At 39.6% G+C, this 18,442-nt stretch overlaps 1 protein-coding gene across 20 annotated transcripts in view; it reads right to left on the reverse strand.

Annotated features, from left to right (window-relative positions):
* The window catches only part of adgrb2 (adhesion G protein-coupled receptor B2), a 362,204-nt gene that overhangs the window by 43,970 nt on the left and 299,792 nt on the right, over nt 1-18,442 (reverse strand). For all 20 annotated transcript variants that reach the window (XM_058047721.1, XM_058047722.1, XM_058047718.1 and 17 more), the window contains 2 exons: nt 15,085-15,128; nt 4,714-4,840 (listed from right to left, as the gene is read on the reverse strand). In XM_058047721.1, the coding sequence (XP_057903704.1) occupies nt 4,714-4,840; nt 15,085-15,128 (171 nt within the window). The remainder of the gene's footprint in view (nt 1-4,713; nt 4,841-15,084; nt 15,129-18,442) is intronic.

Here is an 18,442-nt window from a genome sequence, read left to right on the forward strand (position 1 = left end):
GGCAAATGGACCGAAGAGTTATCTCAACTATGATTTTAGTTTAGTTGTATTCCTGGGTTTTCACTCAGTCCTGTGACACAAATTTTAGTCACATGGTCCACAGGAAATTGCATAAATCAGACCAAACGTAAGTTCAATTATTTATTTTTCTCTATCATCGAAAGACACGTTATAGTATTCTGGTCACTAACTGACATGAGAAGGTAAAAAAAAAAAAAAAACTCTCCTCCCATTCCGTGTGGAAGTGGTATGTTTTTGGCTTCTTTGTCCTTCTTCCCCACACTATTTGAAGCACTTAAGTTTAGAATAAGTATTTTGGAGGCTAACTAGTTTATTCATTTAGGTTGCTGTCTCGTGTCCCTGCAATGATCCCGTAGCTTACACATTATATATGAACATTTGAGGGTGTTATTTATTTTCGGCTTTTCTTCTCGAGGCAAAATTATGGTTACAGCTTTTTGATAGGTTTGAGCAAGAATGCACAAGGTGGAGGATGTCTCTACTCTTAAATTAGCCTCTACCAGACATGCAATTATGTAATTTATTCAATTTACATCAACAAATTGTCCCTCAGTTCTCCATTGTGTCAATTTGTCCAACAGCATTCCTGTAATTGGTTAGGCAAAACGGGGGTGAGGCTATTATGCGTCTATTTTCGTTAGTACAAAGAAGCAAATACAAATTGGGACCACAGGCAATAGCGTCATGCAAATGTCTCTTTGCAACGGCATGAACTACTATTTGTCACTAATTTCATTTGCTTACTGTATGTGTGCAAAGAGAAAATAGAATGAAACACAGCCACACAGATTGGAAAGCATGCAGAGCTTTGCTGGATATGACCGTGCCCCCCTGCCTGGGCCGACCATGCGATGGAGAAGATAGTTATTTTCAGCCCAGGAAGTTTAACCTACTTATCTTCCCTCACTCACGTCCCTCCTCCTGCCCACCCCGCACCGCCATCAAATCCGTCTTTTTATCTCCTTCCTTCCTCTCCCATGTCATTCTCACCTTCGCTGTCATTCCCAGCTACGACTTATTAGTAGTTTTTACTCCACTCAGCTTTTTAATTCACATCTACTAATTCTGTGTGGTTGTGTAAATGTGTCTGCCATGTTGGTGGGATAAGAGGATTTAAATCTTCTGCAAGGCATGCTGGGTTAAACACTGTACTGTTAGAGTGAGACTCCTCTGTGGCATTGTTTACTGTGGTTAAGTTGTCTTTCACAATAGTTTTCAGTCATTGCAATATGATCGGTTGTCCTTGAAACTACTAAACATGAGCTATGCCTGGCTTCTCTTTTTTCCCCCATTGCCAATATCTATTTATTTCACATACAGATGCCAAGCAGCAATGCCAAACCTCATAAATAACTAGCATAAACCAGTTTAAGATGTCTAATGGAGGCTAAATAAAGTGTGAGCGTGGAGTGTCAAGCAAAAGCAATAAATACTAACCACTAAGCCAGCAAAAATCCTTATTTTATTTTTGTTTCCAATTCTACTGTTTTTAATTATTTTTGGCATTGCGGAGATTAAACACAAATACATACTGATGCAAAGTGTTAATGCCAAATATCTTAAATAGGAATCATAAATCCAGTTCAAGGATTTATGTAAAGTGGAGGGTAACCAGTTTGAATGCCGAGTACAGCAGTATTTTTTTCACATTAAATTCTAACCACAAACCAAGCAAAAAAGTGCTGATTGTTTTTCTACTCACTTTTTTTCTTTATTTTTATTTTGGCATTGTGAAAATCAACCAGCTCTAAGTTAGACATTGAAATTCAGAAAAAATATATATTTGCAAGTTTCTTTATATTTTTGGGTCTGAGAGAGTGAGAAACGATGAGATTTTAACTTTACTTTTGTGGAAAAAATTCAAATGAAAAATATATTTGTATTTGTTTGTACTAGTTTGTATATTTTTTATATTCATTTAGATTTTTTCTACTAGGTTACAGTCTTCTGCACTCTGTGTGAATGCTAGCAGCCCCGCCTCTACCCACCAAGACAAAGAGACTGATAAAAGGGCTCACTCTGTCCATGCTGTTGTTCTATGGAAATAAATGTGCTAAGGTGGGGACACCAATGCACAGAGTGAAAACCCTCTTCCTGTCTGTTTGGAGGAAAACAGACATGCATGCAAATGGCAATATATCGCGACCGGCATAATTATTAATAGTAAGAATAATCCTGTGTCAAGACTGTACAGAGGGTACGTTGAATAAGAAAAATAAATCCAGCACAAAGATTAACACTTGATTAACTGGAGGCACAAAATGTTAAATTGACTTTTATTATGACGCAAGTGCCCTCCAACTCCAAATCCCATGATCCCTATGAGGACTGTCGAGGCAATGAGTCCAGACACATCCGTGGGGTTTGCCTTCCCACTGCAGTCATTTTGGGAATCAAGTTGGCTTGGGTTTATTGCATGGCGGCGTGACCTTAATCAATCAACTCTTCTGGGCTTCTGTTTCGGTGATAGAAGGTCTCAACAGACACACACACAGAATACACAAACCGGAATCTCAAAGGCCATAAAGAGTAAACAGGATTAACCGGCTGTCCCTCACTCCACTGTAAAGGCAGCAGTACTTCTCAATCCCTCCTGTCACATTCTCCTCCCTTCCCTTATTTTCTATTAAACAAGGAGGTTAATCTGCAGACCTCCACCCCTTTTGTCCTTGTAGCACCGTGTCCTGAGCTTAGCTGTCTCGACTGCAGCTCAGCTATGACAAACAACTCGATCACCACATGTGCATGCGGCATCTGAACCACCCGGATCAGACCTGTATCGTACGTGCCACCTAATTAATTCAGTCGATCCCTCTTTGTTTAAGAAAATCCAATCTCCGCTGAAATTGAAAGCTTACTCTGGAGGACCCTAAAGCGACATTGAGCAATCAGCCGCTACTGACTGAGTGCCATTGACACAAAAGGTACTGACCCATACCTTCTGGTCCTAAATACTAGCTTTAATGGTGTGTTGGTGCTGATTGATGAATGGCTAATGACTGACACCAACACTCTCGTCACATAAATGTCACAAAAGCCAATATACAATCATACAACTCACAAAAGTCTTATATAATCAAACAACAAAAAAGTAAGCCTTCACAGACAGTAGGTCACTACAGTACCCTTGAGCATGTTAAAGGATCTCCTCCAATGAAACTGACATTTATAAAAAGCTTTTATTTAGTTTAATTTGATTCTTGCATTTAGTGTTTTTGTTACTGCATTTTATGTCCAGGTTTTGTGTGTCAAGTGATGTTAATGCTAATTTCGGTATGAGTACCGAACAGAACACAGGAACCAAACTCCTTTGCAACCTGAGAACCACGTGTATGGCTGTTAGAGATGGATGTTGGAGAGTGAAGTTAGACCAGTCAGGCCACTGATGTTCAGTCAAATCGAGGGCCTGGCTCACACTGGTTATTTCAAATGGGCCTTAATGGGGTTGCGGTCAAGGGCAAACCTTGTTCAAGCTCATCCAAGCATGCTTTTATGGAGCATGCTTTGCGCACTGGAGAATGTAGAAAGAAGGGCTTTCCAAAGTTGGAAGCATTGAATTACACAAAACCTACAGGCAAGATAAACACTATGAGTCAGGGGTCGAGTCCACAAGCTTCAATGCAGAGGTAAAGTTGTTTACAGTAAAGCTGAAATAGCTAAGTAGATGCAACTCATTACCATGGCAACAAATGCATCCTCACTCTTTCAGTTCATCCAGTCCCCCCCCCACCCGCCTTCTCCATAAACTGACACCTTTGTGCCTCTTCTGCTTGTTCATCTCCTATCCACCCCAAAGTCCTCCATTCCTCAGCATCTCCCTTCCATCTGTGTGACACCTGCAGAATCTGCTTGTTGTTTTTCTGGCTCCATTTTAACCATCAACAGAGGGAAAGCTGGAAAACTGCCAAACCCACGACCATCCCTCATACAAACACACATACATACCCAACCTTGGAACACCTACACTTTAGTCAATGCTGAAGGCAGGTGAGAAAAGTGAGGAAAAAGGCTGAAAGTTAGAGTGGGGGTGACAGGAAAACACATGCGGAAAATGTGGAATAGTGAATGGTAAAAGGTATGACAAACTGCTGTGCTATAAATGAATTAACTGGTGAAAATGGGCACAGCGAGTGGTAGAGGAGGTAAACCATTATCCTGTCAGGTCTTTCTAAAGTCCATTAGCACCCTACAAGAGTGGGTCAATCTATAAGATCACATTATAGTCCCAAACCGCTAAAGAGCCTTTTTCGATCATGTCAAATGCACACCACAAACCGTACGCTGTGTTTATAACAGGTTACAGCCCAAAACACACATACGTTAGAGCTTTTCTTTCATCCATCACATGCTCACCAACACCTTTATCTTATTGCAAAGTTGCACAAAATGAAACCTGACTGCCCCAAAGCTGCGTCGAATCTGCATCAGGTGCCGCATCGATATTGAACCAATGCGACACTGTTTGGTTTGAAACTTGTTAAAACTTCAACTGCGTCATCCATTAAAATAAATCTCACTGGAATAATGACAACAACCTGGCACTGAGAGCCTGCTGCAATAATCCAACTAAACAGGGATGCCATCTAAATTTATACCACGCAAACAGCTCATTGACCTGACCCCTGGTAGTAGTTGCCTAATTAGCCCCCCCAAGTCCCAAATAGTACATCAGATTATGCAGTGGTGACTCACCGGCTCTTTAGCTTGCTGCGCTAGCACAGCGTAGGTGGATATCCTGCTGCACATGCATTTGGTTTGGACAGTGGTTGATGCGAGCGTTTGGCAGCCTTGTGTGCCCCAGTTTTCAGCGCCAGCTTCCCTGGAGGTGGGGAGGAATGGGAGGGGAGGTAGGTAAGGGGGATGGCATAGGGGACAAAAACAGGGATTGTGAGCATTATTACACGGCTGCAGGAGAAGTTCCACCTAAGAGGAAGGGGACAAAGAGTCTCAGAGGATAAACCTCTGTGAAGTTCACCAAGTTCCTGCAGTGATCCCGTTTATTCTTAAGGTTTAATATGCATGGTGCACTTGGCCTGTTGGCAGCCAGTGTCACTCGGCTTGTTCCAGGTCGCCGTGTTTAGAAGTCTAAACAGCCCTCTTCCTTTCTTCTTTTAATACCCTATTTTCTTGGAAGAATATGTCCAGACTTTGCATGGCACTAATTGCCGGCAGCACTTATTCATGATGAATTGTATTATTATTGTTGGTGGTGTTGTGTTAAGAAGTCATTCAAGATGATAGAACATGTGGTAATGGTAATGGCACAGTTACGATGGCACAAGAAGTAGGAAGAAGCAGATTTTTTTAAATCTTACTCTTTCACTTCCTATGTTTAAAGGGAACCTATTATGCTTTTACCACTTTTATAACCTATAAATGCTGTTAGAATGTTGTATATGCTCTATAGGAGTCCAAACTCAATACAAATGGTGGAAAATGAGCATAACTGGTCCCCTTCACCAGGATAAGAATGTTCAACAGTGAGGTTAAGAGAGTTTGTAGATATCTCATTCAATATCAAAGAATAAATAAGACAAAAACAATGCATTTCACTTTTACTTTAATTTAAAATACTTATGACAATGAGTACCTTCGATGGTGAATGAATGGGCAATGTAACGTATTCATCTGCTAATTTGATAAGCTTGACTTGTGCTTGCGTGATATTGATTTTCTTCACAGTGTTGCTTTTGAACATACACTCAATAGACAATCCACTGGGTATGCCTGTATAATCATGATATTGTTAGTGAGCTATTCATTCAACAATGCTACTGTATATGATGATTATTGTAGTTGTAGACCACCTTCGAATTCTGGGCATCTCTACATCTCTGCTACACATTGAGGGCAAAAGTTCTTCTGCTGTATCACAGAGTTCTCACTTTTGGGATAGGAAGATAAAAAGATGTGATTCAAAAAGAGCTGAGACTATAAATACATATGGATGGCTTGTCTCCAGGTCTCTTTTGCTGCACTGAAAATTAAGCCAACAAATCCTGGATAGCCAGAAACTGTGTGTGTGTGTGTGTGTGTGTAGTGTTGCAGTGATTGGTGATGACGCCGCTATATCGAGGTCCCATCTCCAACAGTGGGAAGCGTTTGGTGGGAACACAATAGAAGAAAAATAAACAAAACAATTAAAAGCAAGGCGTATTTTTGAGGACAGTGTGTCCTATGAAACAGCTATAATGCAGCAAATACATTATACAACATTAAATATATTGCTGCCATAAAGTATGGCAATGGAATTGCTACTGGCAGATAAATATAATCCAATTCTCCCATAAGAAATAAAACTATTGATACAGCATATAAAAAAATAGAAGCATGAGGGACCACTTTGATGTGTACTACAAACATCCAAAGTAGGTCAGCATATTGTAAAATGTAAGATACGTAAGATTTGTATTGTAGGTGACAAAGGAAATTAATGTACACTGGTACCTTGGTTACCAGGACAAGGGTGCAAGACCTCCAATGGTAAACATGTTCACATTATTGATTACCGCCATTTTTAAAAGCCCTACTAAAACCTCATAGCATGGCATGACTGAGTTTGTCGTCTCTTCAAACCAGCAATACCTGTAAATGCACACCATATGAACTGGTATACGCAACAAAGTCAGGGTCAAGCGACAACGACAACCCAAGTCAACAATATCTGTGGCCAAGAATTATGGCGGTATGAATTCCAATATGAACTATGACTTTCTGATGCATGATCCCCTCCCTTTGGAAACTGGGCCGCATGGCAATTTTCCAACATGATGACCCCACACGCCCTTCCATCATGACAACTGCCTTGCAATATTTGTTGATGGCACAAAAAAAGTATTTCCTGTGCCAACAAGGACACATGTAGAAATACAAACTGTCACATTGATTTGCAGACTGAATTTCATTCTTTATTGACTGTTGGTCTTCCTCTAATTAAAGAGGAATAGATTTGTTTATAACCATGCATTTTTCAACAAAAAAGACCCCCCCGCCGTCTCCAACTACCAATAAGTGGAGCAAACCCTGCAAAGCTTCTACACAGGCGCTTGCTGTGCTGAGGTAAAACTAGTCGCAATTCACTGTTTAGGAGGGATAAATGGATAATTTTGTTTTATTTTTGCATTTAAATAGAGCTGCAGTCTGCTTATCTTATCATGGAAAGCAGATCCCAGATGTACAAACAGGTGTGCAGATGCTTGTAGGTGGTTTTAAAGGCCACAGTTCTCAAATGTACACTACAATGGTCGCAACGTGGGGCAAGTAAAATATGTCGTGTTGTGATAAACAACACAGCTGTTGTATGGTGACTCTGTGACTCTGACTCGGCCTCATGCCTCTACATCTGAGGTGCAGACCCACACAGCGACGCAACATTATTTTCTCTCCCTATGGAAAATAGCAACATTTAAACACAAGAAGTGAAGTATCAGTAATAGCTGAGGCATAGACAAGGAGTTAGATTAGATAGCTCTGTTTCTTCATATGTCCCAAACCCCCCCAAAAAATATAACTATGTACACTGTTTTGCAATGGGTACTATCAAAAATATGATCTCAAACACCCAATCCTAAAGATGTATTTATGAGTCTTTTACATTTTTATGCGTTAGAGGCAAAAAGAGGTGATGACAACTGCACACTAAGGGATGCTGCTTTTAGAGCAGTTTTAAGTAAAAAAAACAGACACAAGGTGGCCAGAAAAAGCAAAAAAATATATATTTTTTACAAAATGCCTTTTTTTTTAGTCAAAAACTGATATTTTCCTAAAACTTATTCTTAATCTTAACTTTTGATGGGGTTCATGTTTACACAATATTTTCTTTGCCTTGAAAGACAAAACCGGTCTGGAGTGAAAGGTTACCTTTGGAAAAATGTCTGGGATTGAATGAGTTAAGTAAACAGTGTATTTACCATCCATGTTAGGATGTATATTTTTCATTACATCTTTGCTTATGTAGAAAATCTCAATCCAACTTACTCCAAATACAGCTCTGACAGGAAAGATTCATTCTCATGGAGAACACGAGCATCACTGTATGGAAATGTGACAATCCAGTTGATGAAATATTTAATCTGATAAGTGAAAACCTTTCACCTGCTTTGCTGTGCTAAATAAAACATCAGCGGCTTCACCGAAGTCACTATGCTTTCTCCTCCGGGGACCATAAATGTCTGCTCAAAAGGTCATGGCTATCCATCCAATTGTTGCCATGATATTTTTTAGTCTAAAGTTGCTGAACGACCAACAGACCAATGCAGTGACAGAGATTGGCTGTACAGCTTTTCCAAAAACACATCATAGAACTTCAGGAATGATGCTTCAACATTTGGCTGGAGTTAACAGTCATTTACAATAGTATTTGTCACCTGACTGTTAAAAAGCAGTGTAGCAAATGTTACAAAAACACAGTAAAACGATCTGAAAAATAACAAAATTGACCTTTTGTGTCAACAGGGAATAAATTGGCGCCAACTCTTGAATGAAAGGGCAGCAATATGAAAGCCAATTGCACACTATTATGAAAAGAAAAAGGTTAAGCATGCTATGAATTCTAAAATTGATGTCATAGATGAAAGGATTTCATCTGGATGTGGGTAAAGTTGGGGAGAAAGCTAGACTTGATTTGTGTTGCTGGTAAACGCCAGTAGTCATGGTGCCAAGGATAACTTTCTATGCACTCCTGACCCGCAGTTTACACTTTGTGTGTCGCACTGCAGTCAGTAGATATAATTATCATTACCACATTTATTTATACATTTACAATGTTTTACAACAGTTAATACAGAAAACTAATTTAAGATGCTGCAAGAAATGTCTCAAAAAGGGATTCAATATAAGCCCTCCATTTTACATTGCAAGACCCCTGGATATTTTTTGCTTTGTCATTGCTGATCTGGGTAATGTGTGCCATCGGCTGTGTTTAAAATAAATGCCTCTCATCTCATGGATGGTGAGATGACCAAATCAATAACACCCCCCAACTGTTAGTATACAAGGAGGACAAACAAGTGAGTCATAGGCAAAAGGCAAACTATAAAAGATAGGCAGAATTATGAAAGATATTGGACAAAATGGACAGCGTATGCACAGGCTTGTGATAATATAACATTTTCAGAATGTTCAATGGCTTACAGTGGCAGATTTATCAACCAGACCTATTTTGCAGTTTTACCAATACACAGTATACTATACAAATATATGCAGTGTACCAGAATGAATGAAATCCAGACAGTACAACCCAGACAGCATGCAAGCCAGAACACACTCTCCCCTTGAGGCAAGTATACTTGCCTTTGTCCCTCACACAATGGTGCCAATCTTCATATGACACAAATCCACAACACTAACTCTGCCACTTCCTTGCATCCATTACACAGGACTGACCAGCACATTTTTACACGACAACACAGGCACATGTTTGATCTCTGTGTGTGAACATCCATATATGTATCTGACCCACATACTGACTCTGAATAGTTTTTTTTTTCTCCATTCCGTGTCTGATGGAGCTTAGAAGCAGGAAAACATGAGATTATATGAAGCTTGGTGGAATGTTTATGTACAGGGGTACACAGTTTGTTAAATTGTTCATTAAATATTAATTGGTCTAACTCAAGGGTACAAAATGATGAAAGATATAAATAGCATATGCATGCATTAGGGTAGAGGTGTCAAAAGTGCGACCTGGATGCTATTTGCGGTCCACGAAAAAATAAAAATAAAATACTGAAAAACATGCAACGTCTTTTTAGCATAGTTGCTATCATAGTGGCCCTTTCGTATTCAGTATGTTACTGTAGGTGGAAACGTTTTGAACGTTTAGGTTGACTTGCACAGGCTAATGATCTGATACTGACAACTGTTTGTAAATATTAGTTGTACATTTGCAACGATGCAGCTCTGTTTTACTCCCATCCAAACAGGTAAAATTCCTGCTTCCCCCATGCTTCCCTTTGTGCTACGCGTGCTTTGGCATTGACCTCCGCTGCCCATGAGCTAATTTATAAAGCTCCTTTTTAGGGATTATCTTTCTTCCTGGCGTGCAAGCCGGAGCATGAACCAGAAAGCAGAGAGATACAGGTTGTCTGGGTCCATAAATGGTCCGACACTGCAAACCGAGCGTCTCTATTAACATGGGCAGGCAATATGGCCTGAAAGAGAGCCACTCATGTGGAAAATGAATTATCAATCCTCTTTGTGAGGGAGAAAGGAAACATTTAATAATGCTGAAGTCATTATGCTGATCATTTGAAAACATACAATTCCACAAAGTTAAGTCTTTATGAAGCTTTTGCAAAATATTAATCAAGGTCAGAGATATACAACGTAAAGACGACAGTGGCCTCTAAGCCTACATCAAGTGCCACAAGATTAGAGAGGATAATGTATGGCCAAACAAGTTAAGCATAAGGTATATACTGGACTTAAGTTGCCTGAATATAACTTCCTTTTACATATTTATTCGGAAACAGACTTGGGTGGGCGAGTTACTTACCCTCAAAGTCCACAGTGAAGAGGATATATGATCCACTCTTCTCAATCTAAGTAAAAATCTAAACACTAATGGCTTCTGTCAAAACGTGTTGATGCACAACATTCCAATATACAGGTCACATGACGATGTGATCAATACTGAGTCCAAAAAAGCCTACTGTGGGACTTAACCCTGCTTTACATAAGTGTGTCATCCATATTAAAAAGTAAAAGCTTTCCATATCCATGCAGTCCGCCGGTAAAAGGAAATCATGGCAACAGACTTGCAAATATTCTACTAAGAACTGATCCCACCGCGCCGTAACTAACGCATCAAAAAATATCAGTCCTCAACAAGACGGGTGTGAGAAATTAAAGCTACCACACAAACACGTGCCGCAAAAGGACCGTTTTGATAGCCGGGGGAATGAGCCTGTGCACGTCTAAGACGCCCCGCGGAGGCAGAGCCCACGTTAAGCCCTACTGGCCGACTCCCTCTTGATGCGCTGATTCGCTGTTTGACACAGTTCTGATCCCTTCTGCTCAGTCAGATGGGAAAGTGGAGCAATCCCCACCAGCCAGTTCACCCCTCCTGCTGGCTGCTACAATGTTACAGTGCTACAGTTTGTGTGTTTCGTCATGGATCTTGGCTAAAGCCGAAGTTTGCACCCATGTCCAACAGATAAGGCAGCGGAATGTCATAATTTCACCTTAAAATAACACTTGTTTGTCATAAGAAGAATGGCATCTCAGTGACATCTACTTTAGGTTAGCACAAATATAGTTCATGCTGCATTTAATACCACAATGATCAGGTAAAGTACACACCGCAACCACAAGGGGATGCTTTGGCATCTCTGTGTGGAGTTTGCATGTTCTCCCGTGTGCGTGGGTTTTTTCCAGGTACTACAGTTTCCTCCCACATTCAAAAACATGCTAGGTTAATTAGCGACTCTAAATTGTCCATATGTATGAATGATTTTTGGTCTTGTGAGGCATGGACACACGTTTCTGATAAGCTATAAAGATATAAAAACTGATAAAAAGAGGATGCTAAGAATGCACCTAATGGGACGCACCTATTCTGCCTATAAAGCCTTCTGGAAAAACCTCCAAAAAACACCAACAACGCTCTTGTTCCATACTGTAACCTACAGTGACAATGTTATTATTGTTAACATTCTCACACCAAAGAACTACTTTAGTGGTGTAGTGACATCTCGCCACACCACGCAGGCTAGCGATGAGCCACTGCTGCAATGTTTTTGTGTATGGAAAGGTTAATGTTAGGTGTTGTGATGTGAAGTCAATGTGCCTAGGAAGGAAATTCTGGTAATACTGAACAACATGAACAACATACGGCAAAATACTGTAAGTGCAACATGAATGTACCTGTTACTACATGGCCACAGCATGTATTTGAAATCATAAAACCTCGTTGAAGATTTTTGTAAGTGTTTTAATAGCAGCAGGAGTGTGCCCCATTACGTTAATCATTAGTTTCTTATATCTTTAGATGGCACAGAACAAAGAAAGATGTGAGAGCAAAGCCTGCCAGTTGTGCTACACATATTAGGTTGTTATTTCTCCATGGCAGTGATGGACAGCAGCGTTTGCTCACCAGGTCTTTAACCACTGATCCCAGATCAAGCTGAAAAGCACTGGGGGATTAGAAATAGGATTGCGTGACCCCCGCCAAACCCTCACATGCCAAATGTCATCCATTCATCTGCGGTGTACATGACATTATCTCTCACTAATGACTCCCGTTTTTAAGCAATGAGAGAGCTGAGCGTTGCCACTCGAGCTTCGTCATTGGTTTGACAGCGTGTTGCATGGACACCGGCTAGAAATGGGAAAAGGGATGCATCATGGATTGATGCATAAATGCATTTATGAGATGAGCAACATGTGCACTGCAGATGTCAGCATCATCTGTAATGTGCATTTATTTACTTCTGAAGTAGAAATGTAAATGTGTGTTTATGTATACTGTTTGAAATAGGGAATCCAACATTCTTATTTTGAGATATAACAGCATAGACTTCAGTTTTAGGATACATGTTTCTTTTTTTTTTTTTTTTTTAAGTGAGCAAAGGTTGAGAGCGAGGCAAACTGGGGAGACACGTACATGATCGTGAGCACAATGACTTGAGCAGATGGCATCGACATATGGGCACGTTTGGGGCAAAATAAATAAATAAACACCCACATAAATAACAATTTGAAATAACAATTTAGAAACAAATTTCCAGACTGGAAATTAAGAACAAACTACTGATTAATGGTCCCACTGTAACTACATTAACAACGTGATGTACATTAACAACATTTAATGCTTTGCATTAATCATGAAGCAGATTTATAATTCCTTCTTGGAATATAATTTAATGTTGAATTGTTGCTATACATTCTCCTGTCCTCTGCTATAGTTGCTATTTTGTTTGCCTTGTGTACTTGTTTGTACTGACTACATCTTGGCTGCCACCAGCACACCCTTCAAATCAAGACTAAGCGATATGATAAATTGTTGGTACAACATATCCTCAGCACAGTTCTTGGGTTGCTGCTGCCCAGTTCCAGTCAACATCCGCAACAATATTCTATGCATTAACAGCATATCGATGCTGTACTGTTTGGAATATCCAGAGGTAACATTGCTGGTTTAGGAAAAAAAAAGATACAGCCAAAAATAGGCTAATAAATACTTCAATGTATTATAATACAAGTAAGATGTACAGCATGCACTGTATGTAGTATTGTTAAAATAAGTTTGTACACATTTATGCTTCACTGACAATGTTTTTAGGAGGAAATTTTATCAATCTGGCGATATATATTATTATTTTGTTTACAAATAAAGCTCAGGGGGTGTCCAAAGTGTGGCCCAGGGGCCATGGCACATTTAAAAATATAATTTTTATAATGTGAAAACAAACAAAAGAAACCAAATAAAGGTGTAATTTTTAGAAAAGAGAAGAAAGTTTAAAATATTTTTAAATGACAAAAAGGAGCAAAATGCAAAGTTGCTACTAATAACAGGCTTTAACAACTTCATAATTATGTTATGAAAATATATTATAATTCATAATATTTTATATTGGTATGTAATAGTGATACAACTCAAATATTCTATGTTAAATGTTAAACAAGTGTGTGTGTTGCCAATAATTTGTGCAGTTATCTCTAAACATGGTCAGTTGCACTTGTGGTGTGCATGTGTGCACACTGCCTTCTGCAAACATATTCCGTCAGTCCATGCAAACACATTTAGATGCTCACCACACAGCTTCTTGTTTGAGCATGTTGGCTTGATGGACATCACTGCCACCTTTCCACTTTATATTCTGTTTGACTCTGATCTCATAATGTCTGCAAATGTAATTTGGCTGCAGCTGCGATTTGAAGGAAAGGTAGTATTCCAATCATCCCTGATCCTCTCCCTGGTTATTGTGCTTTCGGTCAGCAGTTGCTTGGAAAACAACAAATATGGCCTCAAGGGAAGTTGAGCTTATCACAATGTTTGTCGTCTGCCAGCATGACGAATTCAAACCCATCAAAACCATTTAAAGATTTATCTGTGTTGAAGAAATAAGTAAGTGTGGAAGTACCTAGCATCTGCCATTTGCACCGTTTCTGACCGAAACACACACAAGCCCCTTATCAGCTTACACAGGAATGCCTTTCCACTTGCATCAAAATGAAGTGTCTTGTTCGAGCCTTCATGAAATAATGGGAGAGCATGGAAAACTCCCCTCTGACTAGGGCGTAAATGCCACCTTCTGAAGACTTGGTGATCTGATTAACAGCTCCTGCTGCTACCCGTGTCAAGAATGGACAGCGAGGCTCATAACAAGCGGGAAACATTTGATCAAATATTGAAAAGGTCAAAGCTGACTGAAGCGTGGGTAACGCATCAAGATTATGAATATTTCAAACGAGCATATTTGTGGCCTAAACCAAACAACACGGCATGCTTTGGTACTTTGGGTTAGATTCTGTGCAACATCACACATCCACTTAAACTCATTCCCCAGACAGAAATGCATTTTTTTGCATAGGAATGGAAAGAGAATGTAGGGCATACAGAGATGACCTGGAAGCTAGCGTGGGCTGGAATGTCAGTTTTTTTTTTTTTTTTAATTGAATTTTTAAATGGGTTAAAAGCAATACGAACACAATTGATTGTGCTGGCTTCCATTTTTAGTGTAGTACTCACTGGCCGACTGAAGTGAAACGGGAAATAAATATACTAGGGTGAGTGATGGCACAATGCTAATTCCAGTTAAACCAATCATCCACAAAGAAATATGAAATAACAATCAAATATGTTGCAAGAGTACCCACAAATGAAACACTGGCCCACTGACGCAATCTGATCCAAACTACTTGAGAGAATGTTGTCACTTGCATTTAATTACTAATAACAGGAAACACAGAATATCGCTAGACTGGTCTCAGTTCATTAATAAAATGTATCTGACTGGATATCGACACAAAAAAACCCCCACAAAAACAAGATAAGCATCGATTTAGCCCTGCGTCACACTCACACTGAGTAAGCGTTAAAAATAATTCAAAATAACTCACGGGTTGCCATAGTCCCACACGACGCACTGAGGGTCTGATGTACCCTGCAAGACAAGGAGGAGGGATGGTGGGGAGGAGAAGATAATCTGTTAGTGTCATTGCAGAGGATGAAGCTTGTTGCCTGAGGAGAAAGTGTGATGCTGTGTGGATGATGAAGAGAGGCAAACACAATAAAACAGAAGGATTGGGATAGACAGTGGGGGGCGTCATGGAGAAAACAGTTACAGTTGGGGGGATAGCAAATACTGGCAGAAAAATAAATTAATGGTAATGGCTATCAAACGTGATTGACAAACTTAAATTGAAGTACATTACACATCCAAAAAAAAAAAAAGAGTAGGAATAAGCAGAGCTTATGTAATCCTACTGAGAAACTAAACTAAAAACTGACAAAAACACTGTTATTCATTGATAAAAATGATAAAATTGTAAAAATGATAAATACACACAGTGATTCTCAGCATTCTTCTTCATAAAGCTGTTCCTGTGTGTAGTGTATGTGCAATAATGAAATATGATGACACCACGGAACAAAGTGTTATTTATCTGAACATGAAATGTCTTGGTGCGGGGTTGTCATGGCATTGACAGTGATGTCCTTAATACAAGTCAATGTACCATCAAAATGACCCTATAAGGCCTCAACTTATTTGCTGCTAAAAAAACATTACATTACATTATAGTATTATAGTATAGTTTTGTATTATAGTACAGTATTAAAACAAAAACATAACCACGGACACACATGTAGCACACAATGATTACCAAGCTATCAGTGGAGGTGGATGAATGTTCTAGAAACACACCAAGAAGACCTGCCCGTGAGACTCTATTAATCATAGGATCAATACCTTTAACCGACTCATCACAACCGGTTGCACTGATGATGGAATGATCTCTAAATTGATTATTTTCAAAGGTTGTTCTTTAGCCCTTTCAACTTGTATTTGGTTCATTTAATCATAGTTGCATAGTTGTGTGGGTGCGTGGGGAGTCCACAGAACAAGAATGAGTCATTCTAGTCCTTTCTTACAACACAGCGTTAGGCATAGTACTCTATTAACAACCAAAGACAGAGACATAAACGCCCCACTGCAGGCATGTGGAGGGAGGTGCGCTTCATGTGCTGTACAGTACATACAGTACAAGTTGGTTGGTCATTTCCATGTGCTGCATTTGCCTTTGGGCTCCCCCTTTTGGTATGTTGTATTAAAGCAGCATTTCACAAGCTGGTGGTTGACGACTTGGTCATGGTTTTATTTATTTGAGTTACTTTCAGAAATATCATAATTAGTGTGGTATGTTTTTACATCACATTTTTAATATCTAACTTTACCGTTGCCTTTTTATGAAATCTGTTTTAATGCACTGGGCTTCAAGTTGTTGGAGTGGAAAATAACGGTCAGTCAAACCCTGCAGTAGACATTGATTGGCTGTTTGGGCTGGTTTAGCACCAGTTGATTGGCTCTCATTGTAGTTGTGAGGGCAAGGTGAGGAGCTACGAATACAAGAAATGAAAAATGACAAAGAGAAAAACAAAGTTACGATTTTACTGGAGGATTCACCCATCTGTGTTCCTATAACCGGAAGATTACTAGATCTCAGCTGATTCGGTGTTCAGTACTCGTACATCTCAAAAAAGTGCTCATTCTGTTTTTTTTTTTTTTGGTGTGTTAAAGTCAGTGCTTAATTTATTTTTATTTTTTGATTATTTGGAGATTTACAAAAGAACACAGTAATGTGCCCCCCCTTGTGGTCTAAACTAAAAATTGCAGGCAATACAGTGGAAGGTCAATAAGTATAAGTATTTTGATCTGGTACAATAATGTAATGGATTTAAATGAAAAAGGTGAGGGCTTTTCTTAGCAATTTTTAGGTGAGATTGAAAAAAAAGATTAATTTGATCAATTAATTACAGAGGGCAATTAATTGAACTCAAAATTTGTGTAATCTGTTGACGGCACTAACATAAATGCATCGAGGAGTAAAGAACTGACAGAAATCTTAAATAAACGCAGAACATAAACCAAATCATAACTTTTTAATTATAGATGCATTTTATGTCCCTGCCTTTGCAGGAAGATTTAAACAAGGATTCACTTATTTTCAGGTGAAAGTTACAGACTCTTCTGAATGCCAACAATGTTTTTTCCGTGCGGTGATTTACTTCTCTGAAGTGCAAAGTCACCTCTTTGAATAAGTTCACAACTAATCTTCCATGAACAAGCGAATCGGGGGTCCTCGACACGGGCAGGACTCTCCAACAGCAGAAGGATGCAAGATTTATGAGAGGCTAGTTGACCCAGATTGATGGATGACAACGCTCTGGCTTGCATGCAAACCGATATAAGACAAGACAGGGTGTGTATTGGAGTGTGTTATTGTCAGCCATCAATCAGCTCTCATCATGCCTGACAACAGTGCACTCCCACCATGCAGATGTGTCGCATCTGCGTGCTTGACGTCCCTCCAAAGACAGCAGTTTGAATCAAACAGCTGCATGAGGGTGCTCATATAGCTCTCCACCTTAGCAGCTATCTTTTCAATTTCTCTTCAAAGCAGCAGCAATTTCCTTCCCATTTTTTATAACCACAAGTGGTATGTCTAGCGATAAATGCTGGCTGCATATTGATGGGGAATATCTTACGTTAATCAGATGAGCCGCAAAAGGCTGGTTGGGGCTTTCCACTTTTTTTGATGAAAGCAAACTAGATTAAAGTGCAATTACTTAACCTGGTTGGTGAGCTGGGGGAGCCTTGCACAAGGCAGGATGAAGGATGGCAGAAGGAAGAGGGGTAACATTTGGCATCATCTAGGGGTCCACTCATGTGATTTCCCACCTCCTGCTTCTTACTTGCCATTTAAAGTGTACTGTACGTGTGGGTAGAAGGGGACTAGTGGCTGATCTAAGACCACCTTTTTAGATAGGACACGACCTCTCTTTGGAGAATGAAGCCTGGGGCAGCTGCTCTGGCGGCACAGCTTCAGCAGCTGGCTGTTTCTACTTTTGTCCAAGGTTAACAGCGAGTGGACTGCATTTAAGGAACATGCCCGCTCCGCCTCGTCTTTATATTGCAAGCACTCCGAAAAATGTGGCATCTGTGTGAGATTCAGACCAAGCAAAAGTATGTATGTATATTCCAATATAAAAAAAACAGGTGGCGTCCCTCGTCACTTTACGGTTTGAATTTTGCAGCTTCACTCTAGTTTTGAATATGGCCTATTATTGATCAAACATGCACATTGAAGCAAATTCTGTGTATTTTGGGGATAAATTAAGCTTTTTCAAGCATAAAAATGCTAAATTTCACAGAGGCATTCAGTATTCAGTAATTGCAGATTTTAATTACTCCACAAC

This window comes from Doryrhamphus excisus, chromosome 14, assembly GCF_030265055.1.
Source record: "Doryrhamphus excisus isolate RoL2022-K1 chromosome 14, RoL_Dexc_1.0, whole genome shotgun sequence".
NCBI classification, from domain to species: Eukaryota; Metazoa; Chordata; class Actinopteri; order Syngnathiformes; family Syngnathidae; genus Doryrhamphus; species Doryrhamphus excisus.